The sequence below is a fragment of the Limanda limanda genome, chromosome 4 (genome assembly GCF_963576545.1).
Source record: "Limanda limanda chromosome 4, fLimLim1.1, whole genome shotgun sequence".
Taxonomy (NCBI): domain Eukaryota; kingdom Metazoa; phylum Chordata; class Actinopteri; order Pleuronectiformes; family Pleuronectidae; genus Limanda; species Limanda limanda.
The window spans coordinates 3,797,464-3,824,014 of record NC_083639.1 but is presented as its reverse complement, the minus strand read 5'-3'; the positions used below and the strand labels follow the sequence as shown (position 1 = coordinate 3,824,014).

General features: G+C 41.0%; 1 protein-coding gene across 2 annotated transcripts; it reads left to right on the top strand.

The window, feature by feature from the left end:
* The first annotated feature begins 497 nt into the window (after window positions 1–497).
* On the top strand, window positions 498–22,829 carry LOC132999791 (ras-related protein Rap-1A). 2 transcript variants are annotated; one of them, XM_061069562.1, is made up of 8 exons: window positions 498–567; window positions 9,476–9,564; window positions 10,423–10,491; window positions 10,852–10,908; window positions 11,656–11,796; window positions 16,294–16,437; window positions 16,758–16,885; window positions 21,804–22,829. In XM_061069562.1, the coding sequence occupies exons 2-7, from the start codon at window positions 9,508–9,510 to the stop codon at window positions 16,845–16,847; spliced, it is 558 nt and encodes a 185-aa protein (XP_060925545.1). In that variant the 5' UTR covers window positions 498–567; window positions 9,476–9,507; the 3' UTR covers window positions 16,848–16,885; window positions 21,804–22,829. The 2 variants fall into 2 exon arrangements, with proteins under 2 accessions (XP_060925545.1, XP_060925546.1); XM_061069563.1 differs by lacking the exon at window positions 498–567 and adding an exon at window positions 3,906–3,999.
* Window positions 22,830–26,551: the final 3,722 nt, after the last annotated feature.

Below are 26,551 nucleotides of genomic sequence, written 5' to 3'. Positions count from 1 at the left end.
CCCTAGATTCCTCTGCTCTACACATGTATGAAAGACATACATTTGAAAAGTGGGAAAATAAATCATAATGTCTCCCTGTTTGCAAAGTTTGCTCTGGTTTACAACTGACCTCTGTAATAAATGTGTTTACATCACCGTGGATCATTATACTGTTTTTTTTTATCATGATTTACCCTTTTTTGTACAAAGTTCATATATTAACATGAGGTCTGTACTCTAATAGATATATCTAAAGATACAGAATTAGCTTAAATCATCAGTGGATGCATTCTTGTTAATGTGATTCGTGTAACTGTGCTATTACTAAGACGTGTTCTTTAGAATAGAAGAAAAGTGCACATGATTATAAATGTATTTTACTGATAATGAAAACCACAGCTTGTTTAGTGTGTGTCTGTGTATTGAAGCACTGGGTGAATTCCTCCGTCCTGCACGCGTCGGGTCTCTCTTGTGTGTGTCATGGCCTTTTAAGAAACATGAGGACCAGTGGGGAGTGACGTGTGTGCGCTCACAGGCCGGAGGCGAGCTGACACTTGCGGAGCGGCGAGAGACAGCGAGCGACGAACGGTGAGTGAGATACCCGACTTTAGAGGCTGCCAAGCGGCCACGAACCACCGGGTTGCCCCGCCGCACGGAGCTTCGACCCCCGCGGGACGACGGGCACATGCTGCGGGACGGGTGTTGTTATCCGTCGGGCAAACGAGAGGAATTGTCCCCAAGTGTGAAAACGGCAGTGAGCAGCACTCCCATTTTCTAGTCAAGGCCAGGCGGAAGGGCAGGTAGCAGCTAGCAAGCGAGCGAGCGGCGGCGGTGCCTTTCCCCCGGCGAATAGCACCGGAATGCGGGTTGTTTCGGGGGCAGCTGGCGGGGGCCGCCGGGTGTTAAAGCCCCGAAATGTGCCCGGTTGTGTCGGGTTTCTGGAAACCGTGCTGCGGTCGTGTCACACTGCCGAGGACAGGAATGTGTCGGCTAGCTAGCTAACGAGCCTCGGCTAGCGGTTTTAAAGCTAGCTAGTTAGCGGCGTTCTGCTAACTAGCTTGATAACGGGATTTAGCGTGGATGCCGCCGTGTAGCGGGATCGTTGATGGGCAGATGCTGGCCCCTCACCCCCTGGATTATAGATTATGGTATTTTTTAAAGGGTTTATCAGTAAGAGGGCTTTACGATTTGAACTGGTTTGATTAATCGTGAGGGCGAAGCTCCGGTGGTGTGATAATAGGCGGCGGTGTTGATTGCTCCTCTGCGGTGCAGGCACAGCCACAGATTGCAGGGACTTAGCATGACCTGCAGTGATAAACATATGCTGCTGCCACAAGCAAATTAGGTAGATTCACAGCGAGATAACCCCAGGCAGCTAAAGGCACTTTCTCATGTCTGGCTCCAAGCTGGGTGTGTGTGTTTTTTTTAGCTGCCTGGTCCAGTTTATTTCTGCTGCTGCGGAGGTGGTGTGTAACATGGAAAGTGTGTGAACTCAATATCCTCAAACAACTTTATTGATAAAAGATGATACAGCAGGGCCTGGCCTGAAAAAGATCAGATTGCAATGTCCTTGGGAAAAGGGAGAGTCGTAATTAGGCAGTAAGTCAATTTGATTGTGAATCCAATTGCAGTCTGTCAAGAGGCATTACACGCTATTAAACTAAAACTACTATTATTGTGACAGTGCATCGTGATCACTTTTTCCTTTTATTTCCGCAGCTTCCTGTAGCAAATGCCCTCACAGCTTAATGTGATTGTTTTACACTACGTTGTTTTTCCATCGTACTTTCACATTGGATTGTATGGTCACGAAGTATTTATTAATACCATCTGATCTGCCGTTTAAATGGCCTCACATTGCCCAAGTGTAAAAAGACATGTCTGCAATGAGTGTAACGATATCAAAGTGGTCGTTTTTTCACTCTGCTGATAGAAATCATGCATCTGCCTCATCCTCACTCCCCCCAAAATGTCTCCACAACCCAGGTTTTTCGATGATGAGATACAAGCTTTTACACCCACTTCCTTTCCTCCTTCTCTGTACAAGCCCTGCTGTCTGGAGTCTTGAACAGGAACAGAGACTGGAAGAGGCTATTTTAGTAGGCAGCTACTCCTTTTCCATCCTATCAGCATGAAGCCTTCTTGCTGTCTGGAAAGAGGATGTGGTTACAGGTCAAGGCCCCAGCGACACAGATGCATTCGCTTGATGGTGTTTGTCAGTTACAGATCTTTGTCATAGTTAAGTCACAGTGAAGTTTTTTGTGCCTTGCTGCAGTCTGGTTCTGACTAATGGGGTCGTCATAGGTTGTGGTAAGTTTAAAAAGCAACATAAGGCAGATGCAGATAGATAAGGGGAACATTAGGTTATTTTAGGTACTTCTTTTTAAATTCATGTTAGGATAGATTAGATTGTGCATTAAGTTTGACGACTGAAACTGCTCTTTAAGTCTTTTCCCTTGAAGTCAGATTTTGAAACATCCTGATTACTCAGAAGTCTTGGTTTCCTGAGTAAATGTTTTGTGTTGGTATCTATCTCACACCCGTTGGCTTCTTAAAATATGTAACTGGACTACTTGCCATCGAAAACGTACAGCTTCTTCTTTTATAAACTGTTTTGGTACCACTTTATTTAACAAGCTTGTAAATTCCTTCTTCCTTAGCAAGTTTCCTGAGGAGTATATAATTTGACACTAATTGCAGGTAAATTGGAGACAGTTTAGCTGGTGGTCTCTCAGTTAATTAATTCACATTAACTGCCAAATTAGCCAGGCTCATAGGGAACCGCAGGTCAGCATAAACATGCAAAAATTTGTAATTTGGCGACAGGAAATCCGATAGTTTAATGTATGGAGAGTAAAGGTTTAATAACGCTTTATTTTACAGTTCCATTATTTCATTCTAATAGTTTCTTGAAAGTTTCCTGGTAAGAACAAGGTAGTTTAGTTGTAATTACAGTTAATAGTGAGACTGATGCTGTTATTCTTTCATTATTGTATGTAATTGATATCTGTGAAACAAATTTAAACTGCAGTGAATATTTATAACTCATTCATTTATTTGTAGAAACTTGAGTCTTCATCAATGCTGAATGTTTGCTTGTTAACACATTAAGCATGAAAACATCTTGGAACATTATTATGAAATGAACTTGATTTTATGGAGCGGTAAGATAAACCATAACCATAGTTTGCACAAATGAATAAGTTGAATAATAATATGAAATCAAATACAATTTTAATACATTTTAACTTTGGTTTAAATGGAATAGTAATTTAAAGGACATGGCTCTGGAAATCCTCTTGGCTCTGGAAATCCTGAATATGTTTCCAGGAAGTGGTTCAGAAATTATAAGGATATTATTTTAAAATAATAATAATAACTCTGAAATAAAGCTGTGCTGCTCCTTCTTTTCTACTAAAGTTATTTTCTTGACAGGATTTCTGCTGTCAGTGGCACATTGCTTATTCCCCTAAAGTTTCTTATGCTGAGCTCAGTGTAAACAAGTGACGTGACCTGTGGTTTTGGTGGAGGTAATGAGTAACCGGGAGCTTATCAACATTTAAAAACACCTCCCCAGAACAACTTTTATCTAACCCTGAGTTTTTCTATCCCTTAACCTCAAAGGGATAAACTTTTTAACAGTGATGCTTCTGTAAGTACCATGTGGGTCAACAAGCAAGCAAATAAGAAGATGCCATAAGGGTCTGTGTCATGCTGCTTGCTTAACCAGCGGATGTGTGCAGCTTCACCAATCCACATTGGGTGGGAGATACACAGGGCAGCTGCCAATCATACAGCCTGCTGAGTCAGTCGCTGTGACAGCTTCGTTGCTATCGGATTATTCTCGCTAGAACAGGAAATAGTGGATTCTGAGTGTTGCGGTTTAGCTGTGTACCCTCCCGCTCTCTAATTTTGAGTTTTATAGTTGATGCAGCCTCACGTTCGCTGCATATTCTTGCGAGCAGGGCCACCTCGTCCAATTTCCAGCCTTAGATGGACGCATAACTTTGGTTGGAGAGGGTGAGTGATGTAGTGATGTCATGGTGGAGCATGTTTCTGTGGCATGTGGCTTTCCCTCGCTCCTTATTTGCTAGGGTTACTACGAGAGCAGAGCACTGGCCACAGTGTGTGTGTTTGTTTGGTCGGGAATGAAGTGTGTAGTGAAAAGGCAGTGGAAGCAGGGAGACGTTTGGTGTTAAAGGGAGATGTCCTTAAATGGCCTTTTGTGTGCGTGTTTGTGTGCATCGTGAGTGTGTAGGCAGGCAAATGAGAGTACAGCATTGTCTTTAGTTTTCCTGGTAAAAGCGTTAAGCGCAGAATAGAAGTTAGACCAAGAGCATCTCGTCCCTGGTTCTGTTATTGCCTTATGTTAAAAGGCTCATAGGAGATGGGATCGTTCATTTGCTGAATATGTAGCAGAATTTGTCTTGATCAATAATGTCATTAGGTTTGAGGAAGGTGGTATTTATGTCTTTGCCGGCATTTAGAGCAATTACTTTGCCACTTGTTGAAAGCCTGGAGTAACGCATCTGAGCTGAGAAAACCTTCACTGCTGCTTCTGCTCATTGATGGAAGATTTTATCAAAACCAGTGCTACCATCCATTCTGACTTTGGTCCTTTCGATTCCTATTAATGATTACAGATCAGTTGTTTGTGGGAAAAGGTCTTCACAGGTTTCCAATGTAATTGCAACTGTCTGTCAATATCGAGAATAGTAATCACTTAAATTATATAGCACTTTTTAAAACAGGTTCTATGGGGGAAATGAGAGAATATTTTTACTTGGAGAATAAATCTACCAAGCCTTCCTGTGTTGTGCTAATATTATAACATAGTATAACATATAGCATATTTAGTTTACAATATTTATCCTCTGTTATGGATGTGCTGCTCCGTTAGGAATGAATACAGCATCAAATACATGGAAATTCAAGATGCTTTAACATTTTGCTGGTGTTTCCAACCAATACAGTTTGTTGTTCAGCAAAAAAACATTTACATGTTGGTCTGGAACCTCTCGGTTCATTTTCAATGTCTTGAGGCGTTAACAACAGTTGAAGAACTGATCTACAACCCATCAGCACAATAACTGGTGACGTAGTTTTTTTCTTCTTTTAATGTAAATATACCATCTGCTTGGTTTGAATCTGTTTCGATAGTGGATCCAACAGACCTCTCCACATTAGAGGACGCCCTCTTTGTGGGTGCTCCCCTGCTGCGCCTCCAGTTCTAATCGTGCCGAGGTTTGTAAGCAGAACTGAATTATCTGAAGACTAATTCATTAAAGCCACTAAAAACACACAATAAAGCAGTTTACTGTGAAAAATGGTCCTGGAGGGGGCTGTGAGATGAGATGCCGCTAACGTTTGCTCAGCTTGTTACTCGGGTAACTTATTGTCCAGATGTTGTGGAGTGTTTTTCAGGGGTTAAATTATACACTGAGGTCTCCTCCTCCCCAAAACAAATAGACCAGGTGATTTAAATCCAGTGAAAACACAAAATAAATCAATTTCATGTTAAAAATGTGTCAACTCCAACACTGTTTGCTGGGCTTGCTTGGGGCATTAACGTTTGCTCAGCTTGTTTCTCCAAAAAGTTGTTATACAGACATCCGATGACTAAAATCATTGATTTGGTTAAAATAATCAGTTTTAACTATTACCTGTAGTTACAAACAATATATAAAAAGTAAAGTATACTAAAGTGAAAATGGGGATATGACAATATTGACAGGTGACCAAATGAAAGGCCAATAATTTAATTAAAATTATGCATTTATTTTAAGTGATTCAGTCTGTAAAAGGTCAAAAAGACCCTCATCAATTTCTAGAGACCAAGCTGTTTTTTGAGTATAAGTATAAGGTTTTGCTTGGAAAACGATCAACAGATTATCAACATAGTTGTCAATCAAGTAATTTAATCAATTGATTGTTTCAGCTCATTATAAATAGATGTTACGCGAAATTGAAGAACTTTAAAATTGCAGATAATTCTAGCTGATATTGGATCTAGGTACTTTTTTGGGCAAAAAATGAATTAGCTTGGTGTTTTGCATATACCTCAGTTCTGCTCTTCCTTCCTGAGTATTTTTAAAGATGGCACTTTTCAGAAGAGCAAACGTCCTTTTTCAAGACCTCTTTGAAGCAGTCACATACTGTAATAATCTTAACAGCCACTGTCACAGAATGGGCCCCTGATGTCATCTGTCTCAGCAGGGGTCAGTCCACAGCGTCCGCACAAAGAAACGTGATGTGCACATAGCTGACAAGTGAGGCCTCCCCTAAATCTGAGTCTGACATTGTCTGTGTGACATTGTGATTGTGACGCTGTGCATGCACTTGACTCTGTACTCGATTGTTTACTTGAAAGTGCAGCCGCGGACTGTTTGCATGGCACGTGTGCAGCCCTGTTCTTTTTCGTTTCCTTCCAATGGCTCCTCCCTAACCGTGCGAGCAGAACTTCACTTCGTGCGTAGAGGATTAGTGAATATGAATTATTCACAGTCCGGGCTTCATATCCCACATGGTCACTGCTTGTGATTGAAGTATGAGGTCCTCAGTCCTGTGTCCACCTCCCCTGAGTGTTTTGATGGAGTTTGCAATAAAGAGAACAGTGTAGGAGGGGATCATAGGCTTCCCACAGTGGCTGCCGATTAGCTTTTTGATTTTTGCTAAAAAAAAAAGGTTTTGCAAAAAGAGTCGATTTATCGGTCAAGGCTATGCTGTCTTCTTTTGGGACCATTTTAACTTAAGCCCCCTTCTGATTTCCAACACGGTCTTGATGCCAACAAGCTGCAATTTTCAAACAGGGACCCAGAAGTATTAAGACAAAACTAAGTTTGATTAAATTTAAATCTACGAGTCGACTGGTGTGAACCCAAGAATAACTGGTGTTAAACCACTTCAGTAATTCTTGAAGAAAGTTAAAGAAACAACCAAATGTCGAGCTTGAATCAGATGTGGCACCAAAGTATCACATTCTCAACAACACTTAGTTGATTGATTAGTCAATTAAAAGAAAAATAACTATTTTGATGTGAGATTAATCATCTTTAACCTGGAAAATCTCTGGTTCCATCTTTCCCAATGTAATTACTGGCAGCTGTTCTCTGCTCTATAAAACTGTCATCTGAAGATCGTGGACTCTTATTTGAGTCTTTGTTGTGGTTTTGTATTCAACTTCTAAATCTACTTTATTGTCAGTGCTGGTAAATTGTGAGAAATCCAGGTTTCTCTTGGAAGCAAGTTAAATCGAGTAGTTGCGCCTTTCAGTTTAAGCTTCTGACTCATTTGGTGAGACTCCTCTTATGAGAATGTTAAATATAACAAGAACAGGAACAATAGTGTAACTATGTATTGGGGGTACAGAATAGGAAAGGAAGAGCAGGGTTTCCCCCAGAAAACTTGCTAAGCCTGGTGGTAGGGCTGCTAGAAGGCACCCGCGGGGGGGTGGGGGGGGGCGGGGGGGGGGAGTTGAGCTGGACACCATTGTTTCTTATACTCTAAACATGTTGCACTTTGTTTAATATGCACACCTAACTTTTTTATTTTGAAAAGGGGTTAAATAGATACTTTGATATCTTTTTGAGTTGCACTGCTGACTTAACTTATAAGCCCTCTTTTTTATTTATTTTTATCACGTTGGAGTTGCTAGTTAAAACCTACAGTTTTGAACTTTAATATTTGAGCCTTTGTTTACATTTTGTTTTGTGCTGCATTAACATAGCAGTCAGGCCTCTTATTTCAGAAACAATGAACCGTAACAGTTTGGTTACCAATAAAAGGTAAGCCTACTACTTCTTTGCTTTCAGCCAGCTACTCAAACAGACAAGCAACAAAATAACAAACAAACAAAATACACAGGCAAGTGTCGGCCTACTTTGAAATAAATTAAACACAGAACTTTGTAGGGCTATTTGAGTCCTCCTCATATTTGTGGAAAATGTATGAAATAAGAAGTACACTATTTTTAAATAAATAAAACCAAATAGCTGCAGCCTAATCGTGTAACGGACTAGGTTTATGTTTATGTTTGGTTTTGACTTGTGTTCAGTAAAACACTGTGTTGAAGGAGCGTTCTGATGTCTGACGGTCAGTGAAGGTGACGTATGTTCAGTAAAACACTGTGTTGAAGGAGCGTTCTGATGTCCGAGGGTCAGTGAATGGGTCTGGGTGGGACATGTGACTGTTTGGACCAATGGGATGGTTGCTTGGGGATCGGGGCCATGTCTGTGATCGGGGCTCAATGAGGAAGTGAAGTGTTGTTGATGTGCGCGAGTGACGGATTTTTTTTTTTTTTTTTTAAATAAAAAAAACAATCGACGCTTAGCCTGGCGGGGGGGGGGGGGGGGGGGGGGGGGGGGGACCCTGGAAGAGGTATTGTCCCTCCTATTATAAGTCTGTTTGCAATCTAAATGATTTTGAAGCTGTAATTTTAAAACAATAGTTTATTAATGTTCTTTTAATAAAGCCAGGTTCTTGTGTACACATGTTACTGTACTTACTCTATATGAAACAATAATCATTACATAATTCCAATACTGATTTTGGACATTGATTACCATGGCAACAGCTGAAGGTTTGAAGCTTTCAAGTCAGCCAGAGTATTTTGTAACTCTGCAGTGAAAACCTGTCATCCAATAGGATTGTTTTTTTCTTCTTTGAAGGATTACTAGAAATGTTAACATCTATTTAGCCAATTTCAAACCATGTTGGATTATTTCTAAATGTCAAAGAGCTGAACATTTTTTGTAGCCAAAATCATCATTTGAAATTGCAGTTAGCCGGAAATCTGATTTATTATAAAAGGCAATCAGAAATCGCCCTCTTCTTCACCCAGCTACAACTTAATCTCAGTCTTTGTATCTGTAGCCCAGCTTGTAGTGACCCAGTTGGCTAACTCAACTGACTTTGCGCCACAATGTGTGCCAGTGATTCAGAGCCTCTCTTAAAGGGATATTACTATGATTTCACAATTTCCTCCCCATCACAGCCATCCTCCTCCCTCAGCTGCTTTCTGTCATTAGTCTAAATTACTGTTTTTTTACACAATCCCAGGAATGAGCAAGTGGTTAAAAGTCAGACGGCAGGGTGTGTTTCTGGTGAGGAAAGGCCAAATGATGGTGTCATTCGGAGGAATATCTGCCAGATCCATGTATTATCTCCCCCTCAGTTCCCCCTACACTCATTCACTTCACAGCTGGTTCGTGTTAGAGAGGGGTCACATACTCTTCACCTCCTCCACCCTGAAGCAGCTCCACTTATGGGTGTTCCCTCTATTGTTGTGCTGCGTCTTGTCCATAACCTCCAGGAATGACTAGAATCCCTCCTTTCTAGAGTGGGAAAAACTTAATAGACCAGTCTGGGTTAATGTCTTTGTTTTGCTCAAAAAGAAAGTTAGCTCGAGCAGATCTTATTTTTAGTTTTGTTTCACTCGCTTTACTTCACGTCTCTCATTCTGCTTGTCCCATTTTTTCTCCCTGTGTGTCCACTGCAGACCGTTGGGCTGTCCGGTGAAACAATCCCACCATGCGTGAATACAAGCTAGTGGTGTTAGGCTCTGGAGGTGTGGGCAAGTCCGCTCTGGTGAGTATCCACACACTCCTGACCCCCTTCCTGCCTCTCTGTCTTCCTTTGTAGCACACTGTCAGATAATTGTCAATGAAATTGCAACATATTTTGCTAGGTTTTTCAGAAAGGCATGTGGTAGAACAACTAAAGCAAACCATGAACAGTGATATAGAAAGACATAAAACCACAGATGAAACAGTCCTGTTCTTAATTCCCTACTTGTGTCTCCTGACAAATATGCAAACATGTGTTTTAGTCTTTTGAAATACTAGCTATGCCTGCTGCAGGATTTTTAAATATAATTATTTCAGATTCCAATTCTTTTTTTGCCAATTCTAAGCTTTCCAGTCGTAGATCTCACATTAAATATTAAATCAGGTCTCATATTCTTTGCATGGATTGATGATTAGCAGATATCAAACTATTTTATTGTCATTGCAAGATTTTCAGTAGCACATGCATGTTTGTGAAATGTTACATGTTCTGCGTAGCTAACTTTAACCAGGTGTCAAAGTTGGGTTAATCCCTCAGACTGGAAGGCTGACCTGTTTAAATCTTAAGACTTTATCATGTGAACTCAGTGTACCCCTGATGTAAATCTGCCACTAAGCACAGTGCTTTATGTAGCTTAGGCCAAACCTTTCACTTGCATGTAGTCACACATGATGGGGAAATGAACGTGTACTGGGGGTTTTGTTTAACTCTTTCTGCTGCCCATCACCTCCATGAACAAACTCAACATACTCATTCCAGTTGTTGTAAGAAACTAGAAGACATGGCACCGTTGCCATATTTGCCTCTCTGGACGTTTTGTTGTTGTCTCGAAAGGTTGCCATGATCTGACGTCGACTTGCTATGTGTCTTCTCTTTCAGACAGTTCAGTTCGTACAGGGAATCTTTGTGGAAAAATATGACCCGACAATAGAAGACTCGTACAGAAAGGTGAGTGTCCTGTGACAGCGGCGAGGGAGAGGCCACGAGTGCTGGCGTGGAATGAGCTGATTGTTAGCAGCTGCTCTGCAAGTTCACGTCATGATATTTTCCTCTTTTTCTCTCATGTCTCTCTCTCTCGCTCTCTCTCACTCATGTATAATTTCCCATTTTTTTTTAAAAATTTTTTTAATTCTTCTTTTATTCTACTTCTCTTTCTTTCTTTTTTATTCTCTTTTGTCCTCTGTATTTGTCTCTGTTGGACTTTATTGTATACAAGAATCTCAAGATGCACTTTGATGTGCCCACTGACCTGAAATTAACTCTTACATTATCTCATTCTGACGATGCGTTTCTTCCTTTTTTCCACAGCAAGTGGAGGTAGATGGGCAGCAATGTATGCTTGAAATTCTTGACACAGCAGGCACAGTAAGTGAACTCCTCGCTACTAAAAGCTCTGTCAATATCCAGCCGTTCGATTTGTAATGATTGCTAAGTCAATGTATTGAATCCTGCCATTGTAAGTAAAGGTGGAAACACTGATAGTAGGATATTACCTTGATTGAAAAACATTGCTTGTTATTGTAGATTAATTACTTTTAATAAGATATACTTATACAGTTAGATTCTATTGTCATTAATAGGCTAAACTTGTTTTCAAAGTTTCTCATGAGCCGTGCTAGTTTTTATGTAAAACTAGCACAAGTTTGCTAGAAGAGTGATGATAAGCTACTTGCTTACAGAATGCCTGATGCTATATGCAGGTTGCCGTCATTCTGTCCTGCAAAATGTTGTGAAAAAATATTTTCTGCATCAACCAGGGCTGCAACTAATCCTCAGATTTCCTCCAATAAGCATATGGTCCAAAAAACATCTGCAAATAGTTAAGAGAAGGCATGTTTTCTGTGACAAACAGCCCAAATCCCAAACAGCTTTCTTAATTAACTATAAAAAAAAGACAAAGAAAGCAAAGCCTTCCATTGCAGATTCTACAATTATCAAACGTTTCACACTTTTTCTTGGAAAAATAGTTTTGTCTTGAACATTCACTATATGTACTGAGTAGGTCACACGGTTATACATATGATATTGACCTTAAATCTTTTAACAGTATATAAAATGCAGATGGCAGAGCTCATGCCCCGTTCTTCCTCTTTGTTTTTTTCTGCCTTGTAGGAACAGTTCACAGCGATGAGGGACTTGTACATGAAGAACGGCCAAGGCTTCGCCCTGGTTTACTCCATCACAGCACAGTCCACCTTCAACGACCTCCAGGACCTGAGAGAACAGATTCTACGAGTAAAAGACACAGAGGATGTAAGTACACAGTGTGCACACTCAAGCACCACAAGCATGTTTACATTAACTTCTCCACATTTTCACATAACCTTTTCTTCACTTCATTTTATTTCGTCATGTCCGAATAGGTTGTTGACACCAGAAACTGTGGAAGATACTGCAGACAGGGTGCAGGCCTTATTTCTGTTGTCAGCCGCCTACATTGTTCAGGGAGCTGATCACACTGTTGCTATGGATACCATTCAACACTATAATCACAGCATCTCATGCCAGTGATTACAAACTTGGATTACCTTGACATAAAGCAGGCGCTGTTGTGGTATTTCTGTAGCTTTGTCTCTAGTGTGCAAACAATATGCTAAAGAACCCAGTGAAACTTTTGTACAGTATATAACCTATCATTGGCTGATACTAGCGTCCTGGAGGTCCCTGTGGTTTGTTTACTTAATCTGTGTTTGACATGGAAACCGAATTGCCCCACATGTAAGCTTAGTCCACTAAAAAGTAGGCCAATGTCTCAGCAGGAGATGCGTTAAGTTTAGCTTTTTGAACAATATGGTTTTACTGTTCAAGTCAGCTCCTCGGCAGAGGAGATATAGAGGAGCATGTCTCATGTAATTATTTTCTTGCTTCACAGTTTATCAGCAGTACATTTACATTTGTCTGTATCTCTGGTGAATTGCGAGGTTGTTGGAGTGAGTAAACCCTCCAACCCCTTTCTGGTTGGGCAGTGCGTCAGCAGGATCTCAGATGCCCTTTTTTGGTGATCTCTGGAGGGATTGAATGTTACCATAACCCTTGCTCTCTCACTCTTTCCTCCCCTCTGTTGCTCTCTGTTCCCCATCAACCATCTTCGAGGAGCCTCTGCAGCCTGCCGAAGGAGTTTTACACTATTTGCATCTTTTCTGTCTCATCTTTTCTACCGGTTGTCCTCCTGTTCCCCTTCCTCTATATCAGTTCCAGTAAGCTTCTCTGCTTTCTGTTTTGACTGGTCTTTTCACTGCCTTCTCTGTGTCTCTCCCTGCTCTCTATGGCCTGCTTTGTGGCCTCACTGTGGTCTGGCACTCTGTGCGGGTGATTGGACGTCAGGGATGCAAGGAAAGCCTCAGCTCATCAAAAACACACTGGATTGTGAGGCTGTGGTACTTCATTAGAGCCTCTGTGGTTAGAGAGCTGAGGTTAGCCTCAGGCTAACAGATGGATTGCAGGATCAGTGGCTCCTCAACATGCCAGAAAACAGCTAATGTCCTTTTTCTTCTCTATTTCTTCCTTCTGAATGTATCCCCAGTTTTTTATCGTGCTATTACGTCCGCTCCATCAGCTATCAGTTCTGGGGTGATTTAGGCTTTACCTATGATGGTTGACACATCTGTTTATCTTTCTTTGCCCCTTGCAGGAATGCACGACCAAAGGAGATGCTTAACATGTTTTCCTTTTTTTTTTGGTTAGAGCTTTCATACTATTGAAGAGCGAAAGCTTGAACAGTCTGGTTGTTGCTGCAGCTGTTCTCATTCTCAACTCTGCCATGGACCATTTACTGCAAAGCTGTCAAAATGAACAGATGCCCCTAATATTGCCAAGCTCAATTCAAGTGTTTTTATGACTCTACGTTAAACACCAAATTCCATCTCCTTAAATAAGTCGTTAGACTAGTAGTCACCAGAATGTTAAAAGCTCCCTTCCCATTCTTGCTTCCACAGTTCTTATGTAAGAGAGGTCTTATGACTTTTTCTGGGCCATTTCTGTTTCTGCTTCTGTGAGTAGGACGACAGTAATGCCCAACTCGCTGCTTGTGACTCACCGCAGCATTTTGAGCAACTGACTCCATCCATTTATATATATATATATATATATATATAAATATATATATTCTATACTACACTATCCTGTGTTCCCGCAATCCAGTCTGTAGCATGCCATTGTGAGCACGATAGGACCTGTCTGTAGCATGTTAAAAGCCTGCATACAGATTCTCTGTGGGCTGTGCGGATTCCTCAAGTAGGTTAAGGCTGCCTTGTGTGTTGCTGACACCGAAGATTTTTCCCTTCTTGCATACCTTCATCCCTCTCGTTCTATCCTTCTCATCCCAGCTTGGCCCATAGTTTGTGTTGGGAGGGCATACCATTGGTTCTCCCAGGACCTCTGGGAGAAATGCCATTCAGCAGTCCAGCGCAAAGGCTTGTTTGGATATCAAACATCAAGCAGCAACCTCTGTGGGGTTAATCTAAACATGGCAGTTTCCTGTCGTCTGCCCCACAGCCCAGAGAGAGCAAGAGAGGGAAGCCAAAAAGACGCTGGAATATTCATCCTATACTTTCAAAAATTAGGAATGTGGCCACTGTCAAATACAACCTCTTAACATTAGTGGCCTCTGGGTGGGAAAAGGACTGAAGTGTGAGCAAGTTAGCACATGTCTGGATATAACCATATATACCTAGTTTTTCCAGAACCAAAAGACACAACTGGGGGCAGTTTCTGGATCAGAAGAGGGTATTGAAGGCAGGATTTCCCATGCAGGGATTTATTTGTTGCTGGACCACCACAAATAGATTACCCCAGCTGATATTATTGGCACCTGATGTGCTGCATGCAAAGTTTTCCACTAGTTGATTACGCCTGTCGCTTTGTTTAGCTGCACCACACAACACAAATATCCGGTGGACCTCTGGAAAGCTTGGATGTTGTCGTAAGGTTTCACTGTGGAAGGTTTCGCAAAGCCCGGTTTAAATGTAAAAATGGATGGCAGGCCGAAATTAACGTACAGGCTCCCACAAACAAACAGTCTCACACTATCATGTAATTCCAGGGAGCAGCCGGAACATGCAATCCAGCTGAAATGTTCGAAAACATTCAGGAAGGAAAGCGATGTTATCCTGGCTGGGCGGGGCTGCCACGGCTTCCTCTAGGCCAGCGTGCTCCCTAGATAGCCGGTTAGGAAACAGCAGGCAGGATGAGCTGCATCCCGACACCCTGACTGCTCCGGCTATGCCCGATGTGACAGTTGAAGGGCTGAAGTTTTGCCCGGACTATTCCCCTCTTCCTCAGAAAGTTTTTTGTTTTTTTGACCTTGGTTGTGAAAACATCTGAGTGAGAACACAAAAGAAGAAGAGCAGTAGTATTTGAAAGATTCCAAAACCAGCTGGGCTTCATGTCAACGGTTGTGTTCTCAGCATTAGTGAGGGAGGATTTCCTTTCTACACACACAAAAATAAAAGAAACTACCTTCCTTGCAAGTTCCTATTGATTTTTTAATCTCTTTTGTCACTGTTTTGCAACCTAAATGATTTCCTTGGCTTTGCTCGAGGGATGGATTGATTTTTCTTGATTGTCTCTGTGACCCTCCCACATCCAGGCTTCTGATTGAAATGAATAGGCTGCTTAACTTTATTAATTATTATGTGCTTCCCTTTTATTAGACATGTTCTTTTATTGATATTGTTAGATATTTTTGCACGTCCCGGGCCACCGCGTTGAACCTTCACAAATTCTAATGTTACCAGTGATCCATTTACCGGGTGGGCGGTAGCCTGTGTAAAGGACATCATTTGTTGACCACACTGAATGACTGAATCTAGGGCTGTTTCGAGTCATTATGTTTGAAGAGTTGCATAATGACCTTAATGTTCGATTAATTGTCCAGCCTCGTCCGTGAGTGCAGGAAGTGTTCATTGGCTCTAAATGCTTCAAGAAGAATGATCCAGCATTGAATTCGTACAGTGTCGTCATAAGCACTGTTTTTATGTCCTGGTATATGTCTTAGACCATTGAGGTAACAGGTTATATAAGTTTCTGCCTCTTTCCCCTGCAGAGGTTTATAAAGATGCTTATTTTTGTTTCACTAGTTGTACTGCAGTGCCATTTTATTCCAGTCTGTTTCAAACAGTTAGTCTTGCATCTTGTAAAGCATTAAAGTTTTCTGCAGCATCCATGTTTTATGTTGAATTCCCTGGTAATTCCACTTCATTTTAATTGCATATGAAAGCATGTGTTATGTACCATAATACAATTTTGGATTTTCCAGTAAAACGAAAAAACTTTTTTCTTGTGGTCATATTTGGATCAAAAAGTATGATTTAGGTATTTGTACTAAAGTTTGGCTATTGTATTGGCACTTGTACAAAACATGTGCTAATGTTGATATGAATCTGTCTCACTCGCTTTGTTTGCTCCGCTAGAATTCCGTCTACTATTTCATGCTCATTTTCCACCCCTGCTTCACTTTTGTAACCTTACTATCGACTCACTAATTTTCCTCCCTCTATTTCTTCCCCTCTATTTATTTGAGTAGACTTGGTTAACGACTTCAAAAGAAAAGTCACACATCTGTGTTAGATCAGCATTTTTCGTTCAGATCTGCTGTTTTTCTTCTTTCTGTACGGATTAATTCATTTTGTCACAATGTTTTCAGAATATTAAACACTTCAAAAAGATTTAGTATTGCTGCCGTTCTGAATTTAAGTCAATATCACAAACTTTCCTCAAATATTCATGCTCCCTCTCTTGTTTTGTCTTCAGGTGCCGATGATTCTGGTTGGGAACAAGTGCGACTTGGAGGATGAGCGTGTTGTGGGGAAGGAGCAGGGCCAGAACCTGGCCAGACAGTGGAACCACTGTGCCTTTTTAGAGTCCTCTGCTAAGTCAAAGATCAATGTCCTCGATGTGAGTATGATGAACATGTCCACAATGTAAACGGCCACATTCACCCAATCTGTCAGGGAGCTGTTTAATTGTGAGAGTAACCTCATCAGCAGAATTTTAATTTGACAAATCTATTGTTTATTAACAATGTCGGAAGCAATGAGCTCAGTTACTTTCAATGAAACCTGCCACTTGTTAAACCAACTGTGTGTAAACGGTTACACTCAACACACGCTTTAAGGTGGAACATTGTGTTTTGTGTCATACGATAATGAAGGGTGAGTTTCCCAACTGTATCAACACTGCTGTTTTTTTCTCTTTTTGTTTGTTGTATCTCTTAGATCTTCTATGACCTGGTCAGACAGATAAATAGGAAAACGCCAGTGGAAAAGAAGAAGGCGAAAAAGAAATCCAACTGTGTCCTGCTTTAGAGACCCCCCCTCCAGCCCCTGCAGCAGCTCTGAGCCAGGTGTGTGTGTGAATTGCTTCTCTTTGGTGAGGTGTCTGATATCAGATGGTTGTGATAATGATGCTACTTGCAGATGGCTTTAGATAAAACTAGACAAACACGCCAGAGACAAAACAGGACATCTCTTGATTTTTCTTTCAGTGTGGTACAGTTCGGTTGCTGCAGCTCTGCAGCGGCAACATATTCACCCCCTTCTCAAATTCTCTTTTTCAATGAAGTCATAGCTTCTTAGCTATTAGCTCACTTGCCATAAAACTTGCTTGTGCAATAATGTCTCAGTCAGAATGTGGTCAAGTGAAGGCTGCTTGTTAGGAACCCAAACTCTATCAAAGAGTGTTGACTTTATCCCGGCATATTTGTCCTTATTGCTTATCTAGTTTGGCATGGTTTGGGTGGTCATGACTCAGCACAGCAAACCAGCTGGTTGTGGTTGTGTAGAGCCACCTGCTCCCCTGATGTGAAGATGATTTTCATGGGTGGGGTCTTACAAAGGATCTTATATATATAAATTCTATATTTTACACCAATGTAGAGATACTGGTTTTACATTTTGTGAACAGTTTTTACTGGGTGTTCTTAAACACTTGAAAGAAAATGGGAGAAACCTAACAGGAAACATTTCAGAAAGATAGTCCTTTACCCAGGTGCTGGAAGTATAACAGATGCTAAAAGTAAGATAGCTGACCCTAACTAACAAGGTCAGTTTATCCCTTATAAAGTCAGCACATAGTCACACCTCACCTGGCCTGGATTCATTTAACTGGACCTAGTGTTTTGTTGAAAGGGCTTTCTGTGTAGAGTTTTCCAAGGTGCAGCCGGCTGATGTGGACACAGTTAAATTCTTCTGGGAGAGGAACTAGTCCATGTGATGATGAATCGGTTGTCTTCTTGTTCATAGTTTGCATATGTGGGATGTGTCAGGTTATTTTGGCTTCCAAAGGCTGATGCTGGTGATTTACCAGCAAACATCCCTGAGTCAGCTTTCAAAAGTGCGAGCTGCTTTCATTACGTTTCTTTAGCCATCATTACTGTTTGAATGAATGAGTCACTGTTGATGACGTTTGGATTCTAATACGAAACTCAGCAGAGCTCAGCAGATACTTTGATCTGAGGAAATCCTGGTCTTTTGTCAGGTTGTTTCCTAGAAAAATCTGAATCGTTTCTCAAAAATGTTTGGGGTAGTTTTAGCAGGATGCTGATACTGAGGAAGTGTGAAAACATTAACTACCAGTAAACCAGATGGCTGATTCCTGTAAATTATTCCTGTCCAACAGACAAGCTTTCATGTATTTCTGAGTTTACTGATATTTTGCTGTATGTAATGCCTTTTTTCTTTATATAAAGATTTTCTGTCGATTTTTCAGCATGTTGCCAATTTAAATACCGGACAAATGAAAATACTCCATCACATTAGTACACAGTTCCTATAATGGCAAAAATATTACAATGAAGTATTTATTTCTGATTTGCGGCTCTGCCAGTAATGATAAGGCATAGTTAACTTGGTAATAGCAGTGTAGAATAATCCTGCAGGGTTTTATATATAACATACATGTAAAGTCGAAGTAAACAATGTTTCCCCTCGGCTGTGGATAGTTTCCTCTCGGACATGACTTTAGGTTCAGTCAGATGAGGAAATCTTCTGAGGACTTATGATCTGCGCCCACACTCACGTGGAGATAACTGAGTCGGGCATCAGTGTTGTTGAAAATTGAAGTTAGTGAAGCCGAAAGGGTTCAGTATGCTTGAAACTAACTGGGTTCCGCAATAGTGGCGCCAGTCTTGATGTGTGCTTTCTGTGGTCACACTCAAATGTCAGGTAGAAACGTTTGCTGTCACAGTTTCAACCACACTAATTCCCACTATCTTCTCATGTGTGTCTCAGTGGAATGAATCATTCAAAGGTGGATAATGACGCACACTTTCTGACATGGCACTCGTTATGTTACACTGAGATTTACACAGAAAGTGGCAAAGGATGTTGATGAAGACAGTAATTGAAACTCTGCCACGCACCTGATCTGTCTGTGTGTGAAGTCGGCATGATTGTTTGTTTGTCTGTTTTTAAGAAGTTACTAAATGTGTTATTTAGGGGCCTCAACACATTTTTCGTCTGTTTGTTGATGAGACCGCAACTTCTCTGGAGATCTGGTGGCAGCCTGGGTTTGTTGTGTGAGACCAAAGGTAGGGTGGCAGAACGAGGAGTGAGACTTTGGCCTTCAACTGAAGGACGTCGGTACACGCTGTCACTTCTGGGGGTGTGAACTGTGCTGACGCGCCCATGAGCAAGTCGTTGGCTGCTGTTTATGATGTTGAGGGATTCGGTCCTGATGTTTTGGTCATTTCTAAGTCTCTTACAATCTCTGTCAACACATTTCAGTCCAGCCCGCCACAGAGATTTTACGTTAATCTCCTTTAGTATCTTTTAACTTTCAATTCAGGAGGAAATAAAACAGATTTGACTGATAACACCCGATTATTCAAACAGCCATCAGGGTCGCTAAGCCACCCACCCACCCACTGCTTTCCTCATCTGAATCCATCTGTGTTGGGCAGTTGGAGGTTCAAAGGGTGTGAGAGGGAGGCCTCCATTAACAGGCCCTAGGGCGGTGTCTGCCCCCCCCCCCTCCCACCCCATGCTCCCGTTCACACGCTGGCCAGCCCAATGAACCAGCACTAATGGGATTACAGCCTCACTGTTCCACTGCTCACAACAGAGCAGCCCCGTACACTGGGAGAGGGGCGACAGTGCCAGGCTCGGATGGGGCAGAGAGAGAAAGTTAATGGGACATTTCACTTCGTGGCCATTTTCCAGTTTGTTGACCTCATAAGCTACAAGCTGTCTCTGATTTTGCTGAATTCATTGGGGGAGAAATTGCCGGGGAGTTCCTGACATCATACTGTGACTATTGTGGTTCTGAATATTAGTATTTACAGTTGTGTAACTTTTTTCCTCATACAACACAAGGTTACTTTTGTTTATATGTTCCACTTGATTGAAAAAATGCAACTCTCTTTAAAGATTTAAATGTTTGACTATGTATTCCAGAATGCTCTTTTAAGAATTCTCAGCATTGCCCAGATTCTTTTGGGCAGATAAAGCAACAGGTGGCCTCATTTCCCCACAGACTTTATTTATTTTCATGGTCTGGAGTCAGACGTTGCCCCATGTTGTTTTATCACCTTAACACCTGATGCTGCCATTAGAGTTTATAGACTTGGTAACTGAGGTTTTATACTTTGATGTAGATGCTTAGAAGTTTGGCAGGATGTTACTCCAGCTGCAAATGATGCATGTCAGGATATTGTGACTTCTTAGAGCAGCAGTAACACGGTTATAACACTATTTATCACTATCTTAACATGGCCCTGGATCAGGACTACTTAAAATCTAGGTCTTAAATCTGTGCTTCTCCTACTATTACAAGTCAATTGAATGAATAGATTCTGTCTCTACCACGCTCCTACTCAGCCCTGTGAGGCAGGTCAAACGCCCTCACTGACCTCCCGGACGTCCCATAACTTGCTGGGTATGCGCTTGAAGGATTATGCATATGTTCACTTCTATTTCTAATTCGCCCAATGCTCCACCCTCGGGCTTTACTATTGGTAAAAACCCGAGGCCATTAGGGATTTGATCAGATAACTGCTCTCCATAGGCTCCACACAAACCTTGTTTTAGTTGCGAAGCTAAAAGCAGCGCTGGGGTGTCAAGCTGAGCAGAGAGGGTTTCCGACAGCAGCTGCACCAGTGACACATTCACATCATGTGTGAGTGAAGGTAATGATGGGAAAGATTCCCGTGATTCCCATGTGGTGAGCACACATGTCGTTAGTTAAGAGCCGTATCAATAATTTAGAAAAAGCTATTAATGGCTACTGTATGCGAGTGTAATTTAACATGTAGCACAATATCTACTCGTTTGCATTCTCTTGAACCTGCACATCTCTATTATTTGTCGGCAAGTTAAATACACAGCAGCTTTCAGATAAACCTGACATTCCCCAGACGTAATTACAACTTGGAAGTGAACACTGTTTACAAGTGGGAAACGAGTAATTATGGTACCTCAGCTGGGATGCGAATACGGCACGACCGCAGAATGAGTCACTCCTGTGAGATGTGGCTGCACTAAAGTGATGACCGTGTGGGTCCGTATCAGAGCCAGACACACACCAGTGCTCCTGTACCCTCTCTCTCTCAGCATCCCTGAAGGAGCTGACAGTCTCATATGCATTTTTGGAAAGTATCAGAGGGAGTGTTCCCCGTTCTGTGAACTACAGCAACTTGTCAGAAGTTGTTAACAAAATAAAGTGGTGTTCACTCAGAGCTCCCTTGAACTCCTGTTTGTCCTGAAAGTGTCTGCAGGGATAAGGGATTAGCTGTTAGTGGACGGCTCTTCTTCATCCCTCTGGACTCTCTCTTTCACTGCCGGCCTCAATTCCTGCTCTCAGACTGTAAGAGGCTGTAGGTGACACTCAGAAAACCAGAAAATTGTGTATTCTTTTCAGGAAATTTCTGAGTTGTTTTTTTAAGACCCTGGGTTGTGTGAAATCCTCAAGAACTGGTTCTAAACTTTAACCTTTGAGTCAAAAAGAATTAGTATAGCATTGAATTCAAGGTTACGGCTACATCACATCTAACGCAAAAGGAGGAGTTGTATCAATTGTTAACCAGGTCGTTTTCTTGGTTTGTGCATTTCTGAGAAGCTGTCAGCAGAAGAAAGAGTGATAGAAGTTAAATTTTACCTTTAGCAGTTTGTTTTCATTCTCTCCTCCCACATTCATAGTATTGTTTAAACAGGTGTACTGTCATTGAACAGCCAGCAGAGGGCAGTGACAGCTTGTAGATGGTGAGTTTGGGGCTGATCATTGAATGATGAAGTTAACACTAACCAAACCTCTATGCTGTGTTGCAGAAATGCTGTAATGAAGAACTGTTGCCCTGATTGGAACGTGCCAGCATTCCAACAGCCCCGAAACCTCCCCACCACCCCATCCACCCACCCAGCCCCGCCCTCCCTCCATCAGCCATAAACGGTGAATCAGCTGACTGAACTGCTCCTTTCAAAGACGAGGATGATCTACATGAGAGAGAGCGAGAGAGAGAGATGGGGAGAGAGAGATGAGAGAATGAAGAGAGAGTGAGAGAAAGACAGTAAGAGAGAGAGGGAGAAGACTCTGGTCTCTCGCCTTTGAGGACCTTCCTCTGTGTCTCAGTTTCAGTGTGAACCCCCCGAATGGACAGTCTCCATTTTTGCACCAACAAACAAAATGCCACAAATTGTTGATCATGATAATAAAAGTGCATCAAAGCCTCTGAAAGAATAAAAAAAAAGTGTCCAAGAGCCACCAAAACGTGGCTAGGGAGCAGCCCCTTAGTTTCATTTAATTTGGCGGTTCGACAAAATGAAAACAACCGCTTTTAAGAAGGAAAACATCTTTAGAACTTCAGTATTTTTCATCGTTTTCAATATCAATATCGTATTTGAGAGACATGGAAGTTGACCTCTTTAGTTGTATGATTATAAATATTCTTCAAAAACAAGCATGAAAAAAATGCATCAGTTATTAAGTGTAGATGTTTTCAAGTGAAATCAGTGAGAAATTTTTTATAGCCATACACCTATTGTCCATGCCTGTCATGTCAGTGATGATAGATCAAGGTCTATGATATGTATTATTATTTTTATTATATTTTTTTTCTTTGATCGCCCTGTTGTTCATGGACTTCTCTTCTGCAGATATCTCTCTTTGATGTGACTTAATTTTATACTCAGTCACTGGGATTTCATAGCTCCCATAATATATTCTAATGCCATTTTTTGCATAATAATGCTTCAGAAAAAAATGGGCCTTTTTATAGAAGAAATATGGGGAAAAATAAGGATTGATTTCTATGTCTCTTGAAGCTGAAATATATTATACTAAACCAACTCTAATAATGCTTCTTGTGTTTTTCTGTCAATGATGTTCCAGCTTTTATGGATTATTAAAGTACATTTTAGTACATTTTCATTATATTGGTCAATGTATTTTTGTGAATTAAACTTTTATCCAAAGGACATTTGACTTATTTGAGAAGAGTGAAATTAAAAGGTACTTTTAAAGGGTTGGAAATTACACGTGGAACAAAACAAAAAATTGAATGGGGACATTCTGTTTGCTCCAGTTAACAAGGTTTGGATTCTATACAGTGAAGCCGCTCTGTCCATAGATCAATAGATGGTACAGTCACTGTCATTGTGATACAATAAATGTACAACCACTATTTACTATATATGATGATCTGCTTAAAAGACTTGTTTTACTTTTAAAGACCACTAGAGGGCAGTAGATGAACATTAATGTTCCAGTTGACGCTTTACTGACTCAATACCCCAGCAGCAAATTACATAATGTGCTTCAACGGGGCAACTGCTCATCTTGAATATAGATCACAGTTCTATCATAAAACAAACATGGCGGTAGGGTTGTAAACCTCCATGGTGCACCTGGGGTATCTCGTACATTAGTTTTTTGCTTCCTAAAGAGCAGTGATTGGTCAATGTTAAGCTTATCGGCATTTTTTAAATTAGTTTTCTGTAACACATATATAGTTATGAGCTTGAATTTTACTCCCAATAGTTTCAGACGTGATTCCAGTTAGATTTAAAGTAAGACAGTGATCTAATGTGAGGCTAGAAATATGTTTTTTTCATTATTGCTCAACCTGTAATTCATCAATTGGATTTATTAAAGGTCCAGTGTGTACAATTTGGGTGAAAGGGATCTATTGGCAGAAATTGAATATAAAATTATTTGTTTCGTCTAAATTGTATGAATAGTGGTTTTCACTAAATTGTATGAATAGTGGTTTTCTTTACCACTATTGAGGCCAAAAGCCCGTTATATTTAAATACTTCATATTTACATCACGAGAGTTCCTCTCTACGCTGTGTTTTGTACAGTAGCCAAGACTGGATAAACACCTTTTGAGTTTTTATATCAACTGAAGGCTACCACAGGTTCTCTCAAATGTCTGGAAGAGGAGGGTGAGGTGAAGCTTCAACATGCAACTTCACCACTAGATGTCACTAAATCCTACACACTGAACCGTTAAAAGACAACATTGTAACTTGTCACAATTTCAGGAAATAAATTCACAATATGATAAAGAATAGCAGCCAAATTCTCACAAGTTATAATCTGAATCTAGTGAATTTTCTGCATTTTTACTTGAAGAATGAAAATGATTACATTATCAATTGATAAACCATATTAGATCGTACATGTTCTTTTTACAAACCCTTAACACTTAAATATCAGTTGATTGTTATATCTTATCAATAAATTATATGATAGCTTGGTAAATCCTCATAATCTCCTTTTATAGAATATATTGGAACGTCACTGATCCCTTGTGTCTTTTTATAGTCTGTTTTGTCAGGAGTCAAAATTATCATATTATAACCTACATGAACTCTTTACAAGTTTTTTGAACTCCTCTTATTGAGGAAAAAAAATAATGCTGCATCATCTAAGCTCCTTATGTTTCCGAGGTGGGATGTGTCAGGCAGATGATGCTTAATGTCTGCTGGTGAGGACGGTGGAGCAGGGATTAGAACGTGTGACTCACTTCTTCTTCTTGTTTTTGACTCTTATCACTTACGCTGCAGCCTTGATCGGGCCCTTAATCCCTTTAGTGGCTGAGCGGCGCAGCATCACCAAAACACTTCTGCATTTATCAGGCTCCCAGTGAGATGACGCCTGCTGTCGTCCTCCAGACTCCTCCGGTCTCTTCGGATCGTCTCTGTCCCCTCTGAGAAGTGGGAGGACACTTTGGTTAGCAGGTGGGCTGGAGTCAGATGAAAGCGCTCGCTCTCTGTGTCGAACTAAATGTGATACTCCCTTGTGTACAGCTTTGAGAACTTTGTAGGAATCATGGTGCCACAGTATCTTCCTCCTCTTTAACAGTGAGTTACGCAATGAGGCCAAAAGCTAAAACTGATTTCTCAGGGCATGAATCTTTGGATTTTAATGAAAAACCATTAACATTTGGAGGACTGACGCTGAGGACACAGAGTCTGGGTCTTTCGGTGCAGTTTGAGTGAATTAAAGGGGCCTGTTGGGTCTTGGCAGATGTATGTGCTCTACTGGGGGTCATACACACATACATGCAACTGCTGCCATCTTGTGCCGATGACGTAATTTGGAGTGCCAATCATTTGTGACCTATCAGTCATGAGGTTTTACCCCGTTTTTTTTATAAAATAACCAATTAAACTTATCTTTTTGGTTGATGTTTAGCCTCTTTTCTTTATCTACAGTGTGTGAGTTAAAGCCTTTACAAGACGACTGAAAACCCATATATATATTTTTTTATTTCAATCATCTCACCTTGTGTCTTACAGTGTTTGACATATTCATTTTGAGTGTCTTTCTGTTCTGTTTTTTTTTTTTTGCATATATTTATTGTTTATTACTACATTTACGGTGTTGTTTTATTCATGTGAAGCACTTTGTGACTCTGCCCTAGTAAAGGTGTGGTACTCAATGAACATTACTTCCTCACTTATTACAGTAAAATGCTCTCGGAGCCTGAACAATAAACCTGGGATGATGAATTATCCAAATAACAGCAAGCTTTCATTCACCCGATGCCCCTGAACCCATTATAAAAGATGATATATTTCTAAAGTAATATCATCCCTCCATCCCATACGCCCCTTACACACACACACACACACACACACACACACACACACACACACACACACACACACACACACACACACACACACACACACACACACACACACACACACACACACACACACACACACACACACACACACACACACACACTCACACTCACCCTCTTCCTCTCCTTCCTCTCTCCAGATCAATTAACAGATTAGTGGTCGGTGTTGATGTGCTGAGGGTATCGTCTGTGTCTAATGCATTTTCGGGAGAGGGAGAGAGAGTGAACATGAGCTTCACCGTCGAGGGGATATTGACAGTTTGGAGTGCAAGGTTACCTCCTCCAAGGATTCATCATCTGCTATTTCCCGTCTGTAACTTATTTATTTATTTCCATGATGTGCACTGAGGCTGCAATGACTCTTAGGTAATTCCCTAATACCAATATTTCAATCTAAAAAGAAATTTTCTGTACTTCTACTTAAAATGTGTTACTTTGTCTGTCCTTTGTGCGACCACCATGTTATGAAATGCTTTTCTCAGTTTGTTTGTTCCCTCTGCACATGAGTGATGAATATATCATATTTATATTAACACATTCTGCCCGCCCGTGTTTTCAATGGTACAGTTTTGTAATTAGAGTGAGGGGCTGTAGCGTTCATTAGCAGCAGCACCTAATTGAAAATGGATGCTGTTTTCTCCCCCTGGTATTTCTCAGTGTTTGCACAAGAAACAGGAGGCAATTTGTTCACAGCAGATTCCACCTGTATTTACACAGGCAGCCGAGCAGAACACTCTGTCTTTGTTGACACACACACACACACACACACACACACACACACACACACACACACACACACACACACACACACACACACACACACACACACACACAAACATTTATAAATAGCTGCACAGCTTTGTGGGTTTACTGTTTAGACAGAAGTCTGACTCTTTAATTCTGGCAGCCAGAGTACTTTTAGCG